This window comes from Aquarana catesbeiana, linkage group LG06 (genome assembly GCF_042186555.1).
Source record: "Aquarana catesbeiana isolate 2022-GZ linkage group LG06, ASM4218655v1, whole genome shotgun sequence".
NCBI classification, from domain to species: domain Eukaryota; kingdom Metazoa; phylum Chordata; class Amphibia; order Anura; family Ranidae; genus Aquarana; species Aquarana catesbeiana.
In genome coordinates this window covers 31,746,513-31,759,781 of record NC_133329.1, presented here as the reverse complement: position 1 = coordinate 31,759,781, position 13,269 = coordinate 31,746,513, and the positions used below count along the sequence as shown (strand labels likewise).

At 48.6% G+C, this 13,269-nt stretch overlaps 1 protein-coding gene across 1 annotated transcript in view; it reads left to right on the top strand.

The window, feature by feature from the left end:
- The window catches only part of LOC141148257 (serine protease 27-like), a 65,858-nt gene that overhangs the window by 31,801 nt on the left and 20,788 nt on the right, over positions 1-13,269 (top strand). The window contains exon 4 of the mRNA XM_073635524.1: positions 3,368-3,537. Coding sequence (XP_073491625.1) covers positions 3,368-3,537 — 170 coding nt within the window. The remainder of the gene's footprint in view (positions 1-3,367; positions 3,538-13,269) is intronic.

Below are 13,269 nucleotides of genomic sequence, written 5' to 3'. Positions count from 1 at the left end.
AGAGCCTGAATATTCAAAGGATCTCTGCCAATCCCTGAGTAAAAAGGGCTCTGAAGGTAGGGAGATGGCCCACAAATATTATAGAGCCTGGCCATGTGGAGAGAGATTCCAGGATCTAGGGGCCTGGAGGGAGATGGGGTTCTGCTCCCAGGCAGAAGGTGCCATAGAGAGTGAGAGAGAAAGAGAAGGTGAAGCTGAGAGGAACCCTCACCCTGTTCATATGGAACCTGTTCAGCAGGATGCCTGATCAGAAGTTACCACCCCTGTAGCAGGACACTGGTGACTGAGTGAGTAACCTCTGTTCATCGTCCACAGCCTGTAGGGGAAGGCAGCCAGGCACAAGACCAAGCTAGCCATTTAGGAATGACAGCTATTGCCAGACCTTTACCCCCTCCTTGGGAAGATTTGCTTCTTAAAGTATCAGTGCTGGGATCAGTGCTGGATTTTGTTGCCAGGCTGTTTGGAAGTTGTCCTGCATAGCAACAGTTTGGAGTTGAACTAAGAAGACAGAGTAACCTCCATTGTCCTCAAACATTCTTTTTTAAGTCAGTTATGGGTATCCCAAACCTCCCTATACCCCATCCAATTGGTTTACCCCAATAAAAATAAAAAACAAAGCTCTTGGACTGGTTTACTGACTTCATGTGCTAAAAATGCATGTTGCCTGGCTGTGCAGAAGAAGTGGGACCCAAAATCAGCGGCCCTTAAAGCTGTTGTAAAGTCACTAATCACAAATCCTGGAATCCCCTCTGCTACAGGCAGATATACTGCACAGTATCTGTGTTTTTTTTTAAATTATGCAGTGAACCTTATTTCACAGCACTGCTTTGCGGTCACGTGACCTCCCGGCCCTCTCCTTCCCCAATCTGAGGACTACCATGGGTGGGGCTGAGATTCCCTTCTGATTTCAGCCGGGAGGAGAGGAGGAGAGCAGCGGCAGGTATTGTGAGCGCACAGCAGTACTCTGAAATAAGGTATTTTGCTGCATCATTTTTTATTTTTATTACATTTCTAAAGAAAAAACAAACAAGTAAAATCCCATTTAAAATGATTAGCGGTTGCAATTGTCGGCACCTGGCTATTGAAACAATAAAGAAAAAAACGGCGTGGGGTCCCTCCCCTAGTCCATACCAGGCCCCGGGTCTGGTATGTATTTTATGGGGAACTCCACGCCAAAATCCATACCAGGCCCTTATCCAGGCATGCAGCCTCGCAGGTCAGGAAAAGCGGGGACGAGCAAGAAGCCCTTCCCTCCTGAACCATACCAGGCCACATGCCCTCAACATGGGCGGGGGGGTGCTTTGGGGCAGGGGGGCTGCTCCCTCCTGAACCATACCAGGCCACATGCCCTCAACATGGGCGGGGGGGTGCTTTGGGGCAGGGGGGCTGCTCCCTCCTGAACCATACCAGGCCGCATGCCCTTAACAAGGGGGTCCCCAGATCCCCCAACCCATGTAAATGAGTATCGGGTACATAGTACCCCTACCCTTTCACCAAAAATGTGTCAAAAAGTAATAAAGACAGGAGACAAGCTTTTGACAAATCCTTTATTAAAAAAAAAATTGCTCCTGCCTCCTGGGAGGCCTTCCACCAAATGCCTTCTCTGTGCTTTGACATTCCCCCCCTGCCCCAAAGCACCCACCCCCCCCATGTTAAAGGCATGTGGCCTGGTATGGTTCAGGAGGAGGGGGCACTCGCTCATCCCAGCCTTTCTTGACTTGCTGGGTTGCATGCTTGAATAAGGGTCTGGTATAGATTTCGGGGGGCACCCCAAGCCATTTTTTTATTTTTGGTGGGGGGTTCCCCTCCAAATCCATACCAGACCCAACACTTTTTTTTATTTTATTGTTCAGCGGGGAAACCCATTGACAGCTGATGACTCATCGGTTGTTAAGCCTTCCTGGCTCCGCTCCTTAACAACCAGCTTACACTGCGCCCTGATTGGGCAAAGCTTTGCCCAATCAGGATGCAGAAGGCACTGTGCAGGGTGTTCATTGGGGTGAACACCTGGCGAACACCCTGCAAATTCAAGTGCACGCGAACGCCGAACGGGCAAATGTTCGGCCCGAACTAATGCATTGGGCAGAACCATTCGCCCATTCCTAGTAGTAAGTTAATTTTGTCTTGCATAGTTATGGATTTCCTCTTTTAGAGAAACGTTCTGTAAGCAACAGTAAAGTGCCCAGAGTTCCACCTTAAAACAAGTTCTCCCTGACCTCTCTAGCTGCTTGTACTATGAAGTCATTTATTCTCAGAGATCACTACAGAGGCTGTGAATTCAGTTTTAGTAAGTTGTTTAAGGCTTAGAAACCCCTGCTGTGCATTTACATTAGAGAACTGATTGGCAGCTAAGAATCTCCTGCAATAATAAGTAAATGGGAAAAGAACTAAGATTTTGATGCCTCTGTTGTGAACTTTGAAGAAAATGTATCCACAATTCCCATAGCCACAGAAGTAAATGAGGGCTTGTGTTTTTGCCATCTGTTTAGTATACATTAAAGTTGTTGTAAAGTCAGTGAGCACAATTACTGGCATCCCCTCTGTTATAACAAGCTATACATCATTGTGTTTTTTTTTTTTTAATTATGAAGCTAAATACTGTATTTCACAGCGCCACTGTGCGGTCATGTGACCTCCCACCACTCTCCTTCCCCAATCTAAGGACTACAGTGGGAGGGGCTGAGATCCCCCTCAGATGTCAGCCAGGAAGTCATGTGACCACACTCCTTCCCTGATCTAAGGACTACAGCTGAAGGGGCTGAGATTCTCCTATAACGTCAGCCAGGAGGTCACTAGTCCGCACAGCGGTGCTGTGGAATAAGGTATTTAGCAGAGGGGATGCCAGTAATTGTCCCCACTAACTTTACAGGCACAAAAATAGCCGCAGGAGGGGAGGGGGGGCGGGGGGGGGGAATCAGCTCACACACTGAGAACTAACAGGGAGGGAGGGAGAGGGAGAGAGGAGAGATTCTAAACACAGCGAGATGAGAGAGGCACATGGACTGACCACAGTACCATCAGCTGCCGGATCATCAGCCATGATTACTGTGGTCAGTACACATAGAGGGGCACAGGAACAGGCAGGATCAACCAGGTATTTTACAGCATAGAAAGGTACAAATGACACAGTCAAAGCACTATGCTGTTTATCATGCTTTAAAGGAACAGAATCTTTTTTTTTTTTAGGGTTTCTACCACTTTAACACTTTAGAATGCATAGTCTGGGCCCAGGTTCCCACACACAGACACACCTAAACCCTATGACAATAAATAACAATAATTACTCGTCACAGCTTCTTCTTCTGTGGTTGCATGTTGGTGTTCATTGAACTGAGAACAGAGTTTTATGGTGACCTTGTTTCCGCAGAGCTGCTGTCATCCCCAAAAACCCTCCAGCAGTTGACGGTGCCAATTATCAGCAACACTAATTGTAACACGATGTACCACATTGGTGCCGACTCAGATCCCAGTGCAGTCATTGTCCCCAGTGACCAGATCTGTGCCGGATACGAGGCTGGAAAAAAAGATTCCTGCCAGGTGGGTTAATAATTCCCTGAAAATAAATAATATCTATAATACAGTATATACATTATACTATAGCAATGAATAGGTTGTGGAAAGGACAACTTTTCTAGTACTTGCCACAGTTTTTGTTTACAACAGGATGTAGCACCCTGATGTTTAAGCAGGGTTGCTCTTCAATTTACCTGCCAGGTATGGTTGCCTTGGCCAAATTATTAGGGATCAATTGATTTCACCCTAATTCTGGAATTGCTGCACTTCTCTCATCTGTCACTAGGTGGCTGGGTGCTTGGCGGCATTAGATAAGACAAGGGCATTGCAAGGACAGGTTAGGAATGAATGGGGTATCTCAGCCAATGGGTAGGGGTTTTCTTGAGTCCCTTGGCCTGCTGGGAGAACCTATATATTTGGGTGGAGTCAGGTGATTGGCGTTCTGTGCCACTTGGACTACTGTCTGGGTGGACGTGTGTTGTGCTGCCCCAGGCTGCTAGGCCATAGTCTGAGGCCTATCCCCAGAACATCTGCCTGCTAGGCTGTCTGAGGGCTTATCTAGAAGCAAGAGAGCAGCGTAGGGTTGGCACTATGGCTCGCAGTTCACCCAGCCGGCTGGAGAACCTGTCACAGTCGGAGGTGGAGGGGAAGCTGACACCACTAAGGGACCAACCACCTTAATACCAGGGACCACACCGAATAGCTGAAGCAAGTACCGGAGCAGTATTCTCACCAACCAGGGATGGTGAAGAATTGGGAAACTTCAGCAGGTGGCAAGCCAGGGACCCAGCCAGCGGAGGTGACGCTTGCAGAGCAGCCTTGTGTGCCAAGCCAGGGACCAAGCAGGGCAATGGGGTGATGCTTGAGGAGTATCTGTGAATGTCAATCTAGGGACCCAGCAGCAGGGTGACGCTTGAGGAACATACTAAGTGAGAAGGTTGGAAGAGCGCGGGAGATCCAGTGGCAGTGGATCAGCAAGTCTAGTGAGAGAGACTGGGAGCTCAGTGGAGTGAAGATCTACAAGAAGTTATTGTAGAGGAAGGACAGAAGTTCGTTACAACTTGTGTTAGAAACTGTTAAAAGACTGTGCCATAGGAGACAGCGGTCCTACACATGCAGATGTGGTATCTTGCTGGAAGCCTTTCCCTGCATGGCTGTCTATCTATAGAAGTGTCAGAGTCTTCTATTTAACATTGCAACCACTTGAGGGTAAGAGAGATGCCGTTATGGAAGGGTGTCTGGAAATGTAGCTCTCCTCAGAACAGGAACAGCAGGTGCTGGCTAAGCATAGGTAATTGGATGAAGGGAAGATTCTGGACAGCCGCACTCAAAATCAAATGCCTTTATTAAAAAAAGGAGGAGATAATCCAAAAAGTACAAGCCACAGCAAACCACAGATCACAGGATCTGACGCGTTTCACACTTTCAAGAGGGCTTATTCATATGAATAAGCCCTTTTGAAAGTGTGAAACGCGTCAGATCCTGTGATTCGTTTGTTATGGCTTGTACTTTTTGGATTATTACCTCCTTTTTTTAATAAAGGCATTTGATTTTGAGTGCGACTGCCAGAATCCTCCCTTCATCCAATAACCACTTGAGGGTGTCGGGGCCTAAACCCTCTCTCCCACAGTTCTGTTCAAGAGAAAATAAATCTCTTTGCATTCAAGAAGTATCTTGCACTACACACACTATGCCTTGTAACCCATTCTCTACAGCAGGATGTCAGCTGTCCCTAACTCTGGAGGTAACTATTATGCCGCGTACACAAACAATCAGAAATTCGGCCAGCAAAAGACTGATGAGAGCTTTTGGTCGGAAAATCCGAATTCCAGCCAGCAAAAGATTGAGAGCATGTTCTCAATTTTCCGGTAGGAAAAAGTTCCTATCCGAAAATGCGATCGTCTGTAGCAATTCCGACGCATGCGCGGGAACAATTTGACGCATGCTCGGAAGCATTGAACTTCATTTTCTCGGCTCGTCGTAGTGTTGTACGTCACCGCGTTCTTGGCAGTCGAAAGTTCAGAGAACTTTTGTGTGACCGTGTGTACGCAAGGCAAGCTTGAGCGGAATACCATCGGAAAAGCCATCATATCTTTTTCCGACCAAAATCCCGATCGTGTGTACGCGGCATTAGGCCTAAAGAGGCCCGGGACCTTGCTACAAGTAATTTATAATTTTGTGCTATTATGAATGAATCAACATTATTTCCTACAATTTTTTCAACAATTTCTATACCTACATAAACACTGAAATCTGATAATAGCTGGTGCAAAAAAAAAAATGGGGGAGAGGGTGATACACCCACTGTGTTCAATTATTTATGTGTGAAAAAAACAGTGTAATAATTTGAAAATGAGGAAGACTTTGTGTTTTTCAACCAGTTTTCTGTTTGTAATGCTTGTATCCAATGCACCCTCCCCAGGAGGAAATTAATCTTGCCTTATTCGATTCATGGAGGCCCGGTATTAAGGCAAGCTGTTTGGTTTTGGTCAATCAGAGGTGTAGCATGAAGCTTGTAGGCCCAAAAGTTTTCCTGGGGTCCCCCCTCCACCACTTGCTACTTCCACCGCGCGCCAAGATACTCCCACCGAGTGCCGACATACTCCTGCTGCCAGCTGTATGTGAATACAAGGTGGGGGCAGGCTAGGGTTGTGACCTTTTCTTAAAGCCAAATCCGAACAATTTAGCGGCGCAGGGCAATTTTTTTTTTTTGCAGTATACACTACAGGATTGTTAAAGACCTGGGACCCCTTTGAGCAGTATTGCGGCGCATGCAATTTTCTGTGAAGAACTGTGGGTGTGGTCAAATTGTGTTAATAAAGGGAGAAGCTTAAAGCGGAGTTCCGCCCACCCCTTTAAAAATTAAAAGTCAGCAGCTACACATACTGTAGCTGCTGACTTTTAACATTAGGACACTTACCTGTCCTGGAGTCTAGCGATGTCATTACCCCAGCTGATGTTTACATCGCCTGTCGGGTGTTTCCACCACCATTTCCGGTAAGGGCAATAGCCTTGCGACTTCACAACAGGGTCCTTACTGTGCATGCGCAAAGCGCACTGCGCACTCTAACTGGCCTTGCAGAAGGAGAGGGAGGAGGAGTGGGCCGAGATGCTGACATACTTCGCTGCGGCCCGGTCTCCCGGAAGTGGGGACAGGGTACCTGTCAAAAGCAGGTACCCGCTCTCACCTCCCTCCTGAAAGGTGCCAAAGGTGGCACCAGAAGGGGGGAATCAGATAAGCGGAAGTTCCACTTTTGGGTGGAACTCCGCTTTACGGCGCAAAATTACATCAAACATGGTCAGTCTGTCCCCCAGTGCATCCCCCTCAGGTCAGTCTGTACTCCAGTACATCCCCCCCCCCCCAGGTCAGTCTGTCCTCTAGTATAATCCCTTCCTGGTCAGACTGTCCTCCAGTATATCTCCTTGGGTCAGTCTGTGCCCAGTATAATCCCCCTCAGGTCAGTCTGACCCCCAGTATAATCCCCCTCAGGTCAATCTGACCCCCAGTATAATCCTCCCAGGTCAGTCTGACCCCCAGTACATCCCCCCAGGTCAGTTTGTACTCCAGTACATCCCCCCCAGGTCAGTCTGTCCTCCAGTATAATCCCTTCCTGGTCAGTCTGTCCTCCAGTACATCCCCTCGGGTCGGTCTGTCCCCACTATAATCCCCCTCAGATCAGCCTGACCCCCAATATATTCCCCCCAGGTCATCTGACCCCCAGAACACCCCCCCCAGGTCATTCTGTCCTCTAATATCCCTTATATAATCCCAGACTGGTCAGTCTGTCCCCAAGCACATCCCCCCAGGTTAGTCTGTCCCCCAGTATAATCGCCCTCAAGGTCAGTCTGACCCCCAATATAATCCCCTAGGTCAGTCTGTCCCCCAGTATTAGGGATGAGCCGAACACCCCCCGGTTCAGTTCGCACCAGAACCTGCGAACGGACCGAAAGTTCGCACGAACGTTAGAACCCCATTGACGTCTATGGGACTCGAACGTTCGAAATCAAAAGTGCTCATTTTAAAGGCTAATTTGCATGGTATTGTCCTAAAAAGGGTTTGGGGACCCGGGTCCTACCCCAGGGGACATGTATCAATGCAAAAAAAACTTTTAAAAACGGCCGTTTTTTCGGGAGCAGTGATTTTAATGATGCTTAAAGTAAAAAAAAAAAAGTGAAATATTCCTTTAAATATCGTACCTGAGGGGTGTCTATAGTATGCCTGTAAAGTGACGCGTGTTTCCCGTGTTTAGAACAGTCCCTGCACCAAATGTCATTTTTAAAGGAAAAAATCTCATTTAAAACTGCTTGCGGGTTTAATGTAATGTCGGGTCCTGGCAATATGGATGAAAATCAGTGAGACAAACGGCATGGGTACCCCCCAGTCCATTACCAGGCCCTTTGGGTCTTGTATGGATATTAAGGGGAACCCCGCACCCAAATTAAAATAAGGAAAGGTGTGGGGCCACCAGGCCCTATATACTCTGAATAGCAGTATACAGGCTGTAGGTTTGTTGTTAAGTAGAATCTCTTTGTAATTTTGAACGGGTACATTTTTAACGTGTTTAGCTCCAGCCAAAAAATCTTTTTTAAGCTTTTTGGAAAACATAGGGAAGGGTTATCACCCCTGTGACATTTGTTTTGCTGTCTTTCCTCCTCTTCAGAAGATTTCACCTCACTTTTTGTCCCAATGGATTGGAAAGCATCAGTGGAAAGGAGAAATGTTTTTCCCATATTAACTCTTACAGGAGAGAATTTCCCTTCCTAGGGGTAGATTTATTCTCACTTCCTGTTGTCTCCTTCCGTTTGCAAGTAGGAGTCGTTTGTAAGTTAGTTGTTTGAAAGTAGGGTCCTGCCCTATATACTCAGCAGAAATTTGGGCCTTAGGTGTTGCTGTGGCCACAACACTGTAAGCCCTCACAGGGCTCTGCTGTGAAATATTAGATCAAGAATTGTAATTACATGCCCCTGTTAAACAAGGGCTGAAAAATTGGGCCTTAGGCACTGGTGCTGGTGCCACAACACTGCAACCCCTCACAGACACTCTAGTTGGAATGCAGGAACGAGCCCTGCTGCAAAGTATTACATCAAAAATCGTAATTACACGCCCCTGTTAAACAGGGGCTGAAAAATTGTGCCTTAGGCACTGGTGGTGGCGCCCAGAACCAAAAATGCTCTTACAAGCTATCAGCGTGATGATTGAGGAGGAAGAGGATAATTACTCAGGAATAGTCACTCAGCATCAGCATAGGCAGTCTTTGAAGGGATCTGAGATTTCAAAAAAAATTATTCGGTTACATCAGCATCAGGTGCTTGGTAGCTGGTGGTGATCCAAGACTCATTCATTTTTATGAAGGTCAGTCGATCGACCGAGTCAGTGGACAGACGCACCCTGTGATCGGTTACCACGCCTCCAGCAGCACTGAATGTGCGTTCCGAAAGAACGCTGGATGCAGGACAGGCCAGTAGCTCAATTGCATACTGTGCAAGCTCTGGCCAGTGATCCATCCTCAAGACCCAGTAACCCAGAGGATTTTCGGTGGGAAAGGTGTCCAAGTCTGATCTTGCCCCTAGGTATTCCTGCACCATGTAAAACAGACGCTGGCGATGGTTGCTGGAACCGATCATACCTTGGGGCTGCGGACCAAAAAATTGTCTGAACGCATCGGTCAGACGGCCACCTTCTCCACCGCTCCTTCTTTGACTGACCGAAGCCTCAGCAACACGTTGTCCAGAAACAGGAGTTTGTAACCTCCCAGTCTCTGGGAACGCGTTGCACAGACCTTTCTGCAAGGCCTCCCGAAGATGTTTCATCCTCTGCTCCCTCTGCGATGGCAAGATAAGGTCCGCAACCTTACCCTTGTAACGTGGATCAAGGAGGGTTGCCAGCCAGTATTGGTCCTTCTCCTTGATACCACGAATACGAGGATCCTTACGCAGGCTTTGCAGGATCAGGGAGGCCATGCAGCGTAGGTTTGCTGAGGCATTCGGTCCGGAGTCCTCTGGGTCACTAAGGACGACATGGTCCGCAGCCACCTCCTCCCAGCCACGTACAAGTCCATGTGTTTCTTGGGACTGATCCCTTAAAGACTGCTGCTGATGCTGAGTGCCAGGCTCCACCTCCATACTGACACAATCTTCCTCCTCCTCCTCCTCCTCTTCCTCCTCGTCCTCTTCCTGTGTGATCGGCGGGCACGCAGGAACACTGTCTGGATAAAGGGGGCCTTGAGAGCTAAGGAAGTCCTCCTCTTCCTGCCTCTGTTCTGCCTCAAGTGCCCTGTCCATTATTCCACGCAGCGTGTGCTCCAACAGGTGGACAAGGGGGACAGTGTCACTGATGCATGCACTGTCACTGCTCACTAGGGATGAGCTTCGAGTTCGAGTCGAACTCACGTTCGACTCGAACATTAGCTGTTCGCAAGTTCGCCGAACACCGAACAATTTGGGGTGTTCGCGGCAAATTCGAATGCCGCGGAACACCCTTTAAAAGTCTATGGGAGAAATCAAAAGTGCTAATTTTAAAGGCTTATATGCAAGTTATTGTCATAAAAAGTGTTTGGGGACCCAGGTCCTGCCCCAGGGGACATGTATCAATGCAAAAAAAAGTTTTAAAAACAGACGTTTTTTCAGGAGCAGTGATTTTAATAATGCTTAAAGTCAAACAATAAAAGTGTAATATCCCTTTAAATTTCGTACCTGGGGGGTGTCTATAGTATGCCTGTAAAGGGGCGCATGTTTCCCGTGTTTAGAACAGTCTGACAGCAAAATGACATTTGGAAGGAAAAAACACATTTAAAACTACCCGCGGCTATTGCATTGCCGACAATACACATAGAAGTTCATTGATAAAAACGGCATGGGAATTCCCCCCAGGGAAACCCCGAACCAAACTTAAAAAAAAAAAAAATGACGTGGGGGGGTCCCCCTAAATTCCATACCAGGCCCTTCAGGTCTGGTATGGATATTAAGGGGAACCCCGGCCAAAATTAAAAAAAAAAAATGACGTGGGGTTCCCCCTAAATTCCATACCAGATCCTTCAGGTCTGGTATGGATTTTAAGGGGAACCCCGCGCCAAAAAAAAAAAAAAAAACGGCGTGGGGTTCCCCCAAAAATCCATACCAGACCCTTATCCGAGCACGCAACCTGGCAGGCCGCAGGAAAAGAGGGGGGGACGAGAGTGTGGCCCCCCCCCCTCCTGAACCGTACCAGGCCACATGCCCTCAACATTGGGAGGGTGCTTTGGGGTAGCCCCCCAAAACACCTTGTCCCCATGTTGATGAGGACAAGGGCCTCATCCCCACAACCGTGGCCGGTGGTTGTGGGGGTCTGCGGGCGGGGGGCTTATCGGAATCTGGAAGCCCCCTTTAACAAGGGGACCCCCAGATCCCGGCCCCCCCCCTGTGTGAAATGGTAAGGGGGTACTTACCCCTACCATTTCACTAAAAAACTGTCAAAATAGTTAAAAATGACAAGAGACAGTTTTTGACAATTCCTTTATTTAAATGCTTCTTCTATCTTCCTTCATCTTCTTCTGGTTCTTCTGGCTCTTCTGGTTCTTCCTCCGGCGTTCTCGTCCAGCATCTTCTCCGCGGCGTCTTCTATCTTCTTCTCCTCGGGCCGCTCCGCACCCATGGCATTGGGGGGGAGGCTCCCGCTCTTCTCTTCATCTTCTTCTTCATCCTCTTCTCTTCTTCATCTTCTTCATCTTCATCTTCTCTTCTTTTCTTCTCCGGGCCGCTCCGCATCCATGCATGGAGGGAGGCTCCCGCTGTGTGACGGCGTCTCCTCGTCTGACGGTTCTTAAATAACGGGGGGCGGGGCCACCCGGTGACCCCGCCCCCCTCTGACGCACGGGACATGACGGGACTTCCCTGTGGCATTCCCCGTGACCCCGCCCCCCGTTATTTAAGAACCGTCAGACGAGGAGACGCCGTCACACAGCGGGAGCCTCCCTCCATGCATGGATGCGGAGCGGCCCGCAGAAGAAAAGAAGAGAAGATGAAGATGAAGAAGATGAAGAAGAGAAGAGGATGAAGAAGAAGATGAAGAGAAGAGCGGGAGCCTCCCCCCCAATGCCATGGGTGCGGAGCGGCCCGAGGAGAAGAAGATAGAAGACGCCGCGGAGAAGATGCTGGACGAGAACGCCGGAGGAAGAACCAGAAGAGTCAGAAGAACCAGAAGAAGAAGAAGATGAAGGAAGATAGAAGAAGCATTTAAATAAAGGAATTGTCAAAAACTGTCTCTTGTCATTTTTAACTATTTTGACAGTTTTTTAGTGAAATGGTAGGGGTAAGTACCCCCTTACCATTTCACACAGGGGGGGGGCCGGGATCTGGGGGTCCCCTTGTTAAAGGGGGCTTCCAGATTCCGATAAGCCCCCCGCCCGCAGACCCCCACAACCACCGGCCACGGTTGTGGGGATGAGGCCCTTGTCCTCATCAACATGGGGACAAGGTGTTTTGGGGGGCTACCCCAAAGCACCCTCCCAATGTTGAGGGCATGTGGCCTGGTACGGTTCAGGAGGGGGGGGGCCGCACTCTCGTCCCCCCCTCTTTTCCTGCGGCCTGCCAGGTTGCGTGCTCGGATAAGGGTCTGGTATGGATTTTTGGGGGAACCCCACGCCGTTTTTTTTTTTTTTTTTGGCGCGGGGTTCCCCTTAAAATCCATACCAGACCTGAAGGGTCTGGTATGGAATTTAGGGGGAACCCCACGTCATTTTTTTTTTTTAAATTTTGGCCGGGGTTCCCCTTAATATCCATACCAGACCTGAAGGGCCTGGTATGGAATTTAGGGGGACCCCCCCCACGTCATTTTTTTTTTTTTTAATTTTGGTTCGGGGTTTCCCTGGGGGGAATTCCCATGCCGTTTTTATCAATGAACTTCTATGTGTATTGTCGGCAATGCAATAGCCGCGGGTAGTTTTAAATGTGTTTTTTCCTTCCAAATGTCATTTTGCTGTCAGACTGTTCTAAACACAGGAAACATGCGCCCCTTTACAGGCATACTATAGACACCCCCTAGGTACGAAATTTAAAGGGATATTACACTTTTATTGTTTGACTTTAAGCATTATTAAAATCACTGCTCCTGAAAAAACGGCCGTTTTTAAAACTTTTTTTTGCATTGATCCATGTCCCCTGGGGCAGGACCCAGGTCCCCAAACACTTTTTATGACAATAACTTGCATATAAGCCTTTAAAATTAGCACTTTTGATTATTCATGTTCGTGTCCCATAGACTTTAACGGTGTTCGCGTGTTCGAGCGAACTTTTTTCCTGATCGCATGTTCTGGTGCGAACCGAATAGGGGGGTGTTCGGCTCATCCCTACTGCTCACCATCCTCGTGGCCTCCTCAAATGGTGACAGGACAGTGCATGCATCCCTGATCATGGCCCACTGGCGTGGGGAAAAAAAACCAAGCTCCCCTGACCCTGTCCTGGTGCCATAGTCGCACAGGTACTCATTGATGGCCCTCTGCTGCGTGTGCAGCCGCTGCAGCATGGCCAACGTTGAGTTCCACCTGGTGGGCATGTCATAGATTAGGCGGTTCTTGGGCAGGTTAAACTCCTTTTGGAGGTCCGTCAGCCGAGCACTGGCATTATATGGCCGGCGGAAATGCACACAGACTTTCCTGGCCTGCCTCAGGACATCCTGTAAGCCCGGGTACCTGCCCAAGAACCGCTGCACCACCAAGTTAAGGACGTGAGCCAAACAGGGCACATGGGTCATTTGTCCCTGTTGGAGGGCAGAGAGGAGGT